The sequence below is a fragment of the Podarcis vaucheri genome, assembly GCF_965113315.1.
Source record: "Podarcis vaucheri genome assembly, chromosome: 4".
NCBI lineage: Eukaryota > Metazoa > Chordata > Lepidosauria > Squamata > Lacertidae > Podarcis > Podarcis vaucheri.
In genome coordinates, this window is record NC_138762.1 from 21646942 (window position 1) to 21653230 (window position 6289).

Here is a 6289-nt window from a genome sequence, read left to right on the forward strand (position 1 = left end):
GTGCTGGCATATCCTAAGGATCCCAGGAAGAGATCTGTGTCCCCACACCAATTACCAGCCTCATTTCCCTTCTCAGGGAACCCCCCTTCTACCCCACACCTCTCTTTTTGGTTCACAATCTCTAACCAGTTATGAAATCCACATCCCAAACCTGCCTCTCCCCATCATCACAGGTACCATACCTTGACCAAACTGTATCTACAACAATAGCAAAAAAACCTGGGGCTGGATATTTCACTTGAACAGCCTGAACAAATTGTTCCAAAAAATGCCGGGTCCTTTTTGGTGTTTGCTTTAGGCATGGATGCATGTGGTAGATAGGTAGATAGATAAAACTTTTTGTATAGCAACAGTAAAACATTACAGTATACGCAGAAAAGGAAATTTGATATAAGAGCACAATTTAAAGTCCTGAATCAGCAGTCAGTTAGTGGCCCTTATTCTGACTGTCCCTGCTATGAACCTAGCAACCTTTGTTGTTATCTGCTCATTTTGAGCTAATAGAAGAAAGGACATTGTGGCAGTGGTTGAGTGCTCTGGGATGGTTAGTACGAGTGGGGTGATGATCTTGTTCCTCAGGTCTTTGTAAAGATTACAAGACAGGAGGACGTGTACCGCTGTTTCGGTGCTACCATCTCCACAGGGGCAAAGGCATTTCTCAGGCGGGATCTTTTGGAATCAACCCTCAAGTACCGCAGATGGCAAAACATCCAGTCTTGCATGTGTAAAAGCACGTCTGTATTTTGGGATGATAAGTTTGTGCAGATATGGGGCTAGAAAATCAAAATGGAGAGGTGGAAAACCAAGGGCAGAATTTCCTTATAGTGGCCAGGTTGTTCTGCTGCTCGATATCTTTTAGACGTTGACCAATTAGACTGTTTGCTTTAGTGAGGCCCATAGTGAGTAGGTGTTGTAGGGATAGGCCACAAGAGTGAAGTTTTTGATAGACGGTTTTAAGCCAGGCACTTTTATGGGAGTCTTGAAGTACTAGGGATGGTAAACCGGGGGGATTTGAGTTTAGACGGAGCCAGAAGTTAAGAGTTCTTTGCCAAGTCTGTACTTCTACTGAAGGGAGACTTGCCTCATGGATGCATGTGCTTTTGTTGTTGTTGCAGGATTGAATATTCCGCGCAGAATCGAGAAGCCAAAGAATTTTCTTTTCCGTTTTTTGTAATCTCTTTTTTAAAAAAACATGAGAACAGAATTAAACTTGCCTTTATGCTTCGGAGTAATGAGTGCTTCAGTGTTCTTGGTTAAAACTAAGATGATTTCCCCTTTACAGTGGAACTTACCACTCGAGAGATGAGAGCACAGACAGTGGCCTTAGCATGAGCAGTTACAGCGTCCCCAGAACTCCAGATGACTTCCTCAACAGTGTCGATGAAATGGATACAGGTTTGCATCCTTTCCTTTTAATAGAAATCTTGAGATTTTTTTCAATTTTGGTAGCTTATGTCCTGTTCCAGGGTACAAGATCCAATGGGTTGAAGTTAGAGGAGGGTGGGCTTTGGTTGAACATGTAAAGGTTTTTAATGATAAGAGCAGTTTAATAAGGGAAACAGTTGCCTAGGAGGAGGTGGGTTGACCCTTTGCTGGAGGTTTACGGTAGGTAATCTTGCTTCTAGCTTTTGTTTGTTTGCTTAAATATTTTTAAAATATTTTTTAAACAATGCATCATATATAATTTAATATTAAGGTTGATGCGAATCTTTGATTGAATTGTGAATATGAGTCCGTTACTCATAGAGTGGCTCCCACCATCCCTGTGGGAAATACCTGTCCTATGCATTTGCTGCCAAGTGTGCAGATGGCCTGCCCCATGGTGCTACAAGACAGCAGGGATGTGTAGCATTTGTCCACAGAGGCCCATGGCCTGGCTGCGGCGGACTCACACTAGCAGCAAAATCACAACAAATTAGGGGAGGGTGGCACACACTTATGTACTGGATTTGCATGCTGTCTTGTATTTTAATCTTTTCTTACAAGCTGCTTTCCAGAAAGGTTGTCCACCACTACCTTTTCTCCAGGTCTGGCCACTGGAGGTGGTTGTTTTTTCTTCTTAAGACCTATGTTGCCCATATGTTGAGTGCAAAGGTTAATGAAGAGAACGGGTCAGTCAAGAGTCTTTGGAGATGTGATGCAGCTCGCTGGCTTCCGTGTTGGGACCAAGTCCTCAAATTTCTCCAGCTCATATGCCATTAGATGATCTCTTTTGGTGAATGTGATGTTCCTGTTTTGCATTTGTTCTGCATCCAGGTGACACTATCAACCAAAGCAACATACCCTCCCACCAGAACCGCTTTCCAGATTACCTTGAAGCCATTCCGGGGACAAACGTGGACCTTGGGACGCTGGAAGGAGATGCAATGAATATAGAAGGAGAGGAACTGATGCCAAGCCTACAGGAGGCTTTGAGTTCCGACATCCTTAATGACATGGAATCCGTATTGGCAGCCACCAAGCTAGATAAAGAAAGTTTTCTTACCTGGTTATAGGGGCCTCAGGGAGATGGAGTTTGAAATCTTGGAAGGATCTAAGGAGATAAGACACGTACCTGATGTTGAAAACAAGCCTGTACGGCAACAGCTTCTTGGCTTATGATCAGAGAGGAAAACAAGTAAATGAACAAAATACTCCAGATTCTTTTTCATCCAATGTTTTGTTCCTCCTTGTCCAAACGCTGCTGTTTTACTGCTGACCTCTTTCACAGTTGACTCTGAAGAATTAGATGTTTTGTTTTATCTTTTTTTTTTTTTTTTTTTTTTTTTTGCTGTTGCAACTACTGTTCCACATGGTCGTAATGGAGAGAGGGAAGGATGGGGAAGTGGCGAGGGCCCTGTTTTGGATGATGACTGCCATTCCTTTTGTCCTGCTATCTGTTTTGTATGCCCTTTTACCTAATAATGCAGATGTTTTATGAATTCAACTCTGCACATCCCTTCTTGTAGCTGGCTATGCTTTGCTTGGAGTTTTGCTCTTTTGCCTGTGGCAAGCTGCAAAAAAAACATGACTTACTGGTCCAGTAAGCCAAAAATGATGTATCTGATGGAATAGAAGTCAATACGGATTTGGAGATAAGGATCAGAAGAAGGCCGAGATCTTACTATTGGGCACAGTCCATCAGACACTATGGCTGCTTGATCAACGTTGAAAGGAATGAAATATGCACAGCAGTGATTTTTCTATTGGATTAAGCCCGTCATTATCTACTTAAAAGTTCTCTTTATTAGCTTGTTCACATTTTATGGCACCATAATTGATTCATTTTACACAAAAAAATCATTAGAATCTTGATTGTTGCCTCTTATTTTAGCTTTTTTTTCAAATTCTAGGCCTTCTTTTTAAAAATATATATATAGCAGTAGGTTAAGAAGTTAACTGTTTTCAGTTTTGTGGGTTTTTTTGTTTCATATTTTTAAATAATGAAAACTAAATTTCCTGACTTCACCTAGTCTTATTTAAGTCTGAAATGGTTGACTTTTTTTATACCTAACTAGTATAGCCAGATAGCCAGTGAATATCTATAGTTCTATGTTTTGCTTATAACTTTTTAAAAGATAGCTTTGAATGTATTAGTAGACTAAAGGACCGGTGGCTTATCTTTTGTGCCTGTACCAGAATTCAAAGCAAATTTTAAAAGTTGGAACTCCTACTGAACACTATTCCTAAATACGCTTATTCGCGCCAATAATTTCAGAGGAATTGACATCCATCAAAATGTTTTTAGGACTACCGCTTAAAAGTGACCAACCTGTATGGCTTTTATATCATGAGTTTTAAACACAGCAAAAAAAAAAGTATACTATGGTTCTTCATCACGGGACAGCTCTTGCCATTTTTGAGAGAGCTTTTTAAAATGTTGATGAAATTGGTGGCTTGAGATTCTAAAGTCCCTGATGGATAAAAACTGAGATGCCTTCGTATAGTTAGTTTTATGGTATCACCTGCACTGTCATCTTGAGTTTACAACGTTAGCAACATGAACACTAAAAGTTAAGGTGCATTCAGAAGCATACTGACGAATAAGCCCATGGTGCATATAGAAGATTGTAAAGATATGTGTTAGATTGTAACGTGAGCAAGTAGTAGTGTATTTTAGTAGTAGAGATTAGCACTGAAGTCGAGGAGCCGAGTACATCTTGAAACCATGAACTATTTTTACCAGAAATGATTGTCCTCGAAGTTGATTGTAGGAATTGTGACGTTTTCCAAAGAGTATTTTTAAGTGAACAAAATGAGCATGAATCAATGTTACAGTATAAGCTATGAAGTTTTGGTTTTTTCCGTAATGCGTTGGCACCAGCTAGTACCATCTGGATCTTTCAACATTCCCATTCATTCATTGTCCTTATTTTCAAGGGTTTATAACCTGGCCATCAAAAGACCGTTCAGGCTGAAACTTTGCGTGTTAAGTTGTAATGTAAACAATATCTCCTAGGTTCATTTTACCCCACTCCCTAGCTGACGTGTGGGATGAAACCTAAAAGCAAAGCTTTGGCCAAGAGGCTCAATGGCTCCCTTCCGCAACATCATGTTAACTCCTAAGTCATTATTTGTGACATAGTTGTAAGAACACATCGCACTCCCATTAAGAGGATTCCTTTATTCCTAGTCTCCCCACATTTTTCCAAAGATCCTTTCAAAAGGCAAACTGACACATAATATAATTGGACTTTAGCAGTTGTATAAATGAAGAGAAGTTGGACATTGAGCGTTCCTGCTTTTCGGTGAGCTCATTTATATCCAGATATTGGAGGACCACTTATATCTGTTTTGAGCCTCAAGTAGAAATTGCTGAATTCCTATCCTGGGTATTGCATAGAAGTGCACAGAAACAGTTTCTGTTTGCTTTTCTTGGTCACAGCTTTAAGGTTGGAACTTTTTAATTATTATTATTTTCCTTGCTGTACATACACTACACAGCTTATACTGTATTGGAGTAGCACTGCTGGAGAGGTACCGACATAAAACTGGGAATTCTTGAATTTCTCTTAACACTAAACTGTTTATGTAGTACTTAACGCAAGTTACCTTATAAGCCTCTTCATTTGATGGGAAATGTGCCTTAGAGATTATTTGTACCGTTAACAGGAGAAGAAAAACAAGCCAGTCTAGATTTTTATTCAAATTGATCACTTGACAGAGTGGCTTAACTTTTGTGTGTGTATTGAAATGCAGAAAGAAAGAAAGAAAGAAAGAAAGAAAGAAAGAAAGAAAGAGAAAGGAAGGAAGGAAGAAAAGTGTTATGAGTAGTATTTTGTATTGATTGGTGTATATATTTAAACAGATCACTGTCCTAACTTTATAGCTTCGAGATTTTTTTAAAGTACAGTTATGTTCAGATTGCAATGGAAGCTTATGAATTCTTGTGTATGTCTGACAGCATAACTTCTTTGGAATGTGTACTGTTTCTATAAATCATATGGATCAAAAATTGTACCAATCAGTGTTGGAGCTCAAGCAATGCAAAAGGTGAAAAGACAATTTTGGAGTGATTAACAGTAACTTAGTTTTTGCACATCTGAAGAATCCATATTAAAACGACTTCACTTGCAATCATAGTGGGATTTTTTTTATACAAGATGCAGGTGTGTGTGTGCGTGTGTGTGTCTAAAACGACACTTTAGGGTGAAAAACTTCCATATTTTAAAATGTTTTCTATTAGAGAACTCTGAAACTCAACTTTTGCAAATATATATAAAGTTATGAATGTTATATTTTCTTTATAGAGCATGCCTCTGTTAGGTACCGTAGTAAATTCTGTTACATTTTCTTTTATGTAATACGTTTTTTCCCCATTGCTTTTTTGTTTTACATGATATAAATATATACTTTGCGCTTACCGTGTCTTGTTTGTTTTTTCCACATTTAAACACATCGTAATGCAGAGGCACGAGGAATTTTGTACCAGGTCTTTACAGCTAATGCAGAATCCTTAGACGTTTAATACTTTTTTTTAAAAAAAAAAAGCAATCAAATTTTACATATCTGTGTTTGTCAAATTCTATAAACTGTTTGCTGGCAGTCACCATTTTTATATTGTACAATCAGCCAGCCCAAACTCATTGGCTTGTGTGTGTAGTGAGGGGGCGGCAGTACATTCACACATGCAAGTCTTTGGATAAGGTCTCTTTGACCAAGGACAAGTAAAACTCTGGCCGTTATGCCAATGTTTTCTCCACAGGTGGCAGAAATCAACTTTGCAACAAATAAAGGTATTTTATTGGGGGGAGAGGGAAAGAAAATTAAGATTTTTTTCCAGACGCCATCCTCGTCTAGCAGCACTTAT

The 6289-nt window shown here is 38.8% G+C and overlaps 1 protein-coding gene across 8 annotated transcripts in view; it reads left to right on the forward strand.

Moving 5' to 3' along the window:
* The window catches only part of YAP1 (Yes1 associated transcriptional regulator), an 81514-nt gene extending 75672 nt beyond the window's left edge, over positions 1 to 5842 (forward strand). For all 8 annotated transcript variants that reach the window (XM_082219394.1, XM_082219392.1, XM_082219388.1 and 5 more), the window contains 2 exons: positions 1283 to 1395; positions 2257 to 5842. In XM_082219394.1, coding sequence (XP_082075520.1) covers positions 1283 to 1395; positions 2257 to 2495 — 352 coding nt within the window. In that variant the 3' untranslated portion in view covers positions 2496 to 5842. The remainder of the gene's footprint in view (positions 1 to 1282; positions 1396 to 2256) is intronic.
* The last annotated feature ends 447 nt before the right edge of the window (positions 5843 to 6289 follow it).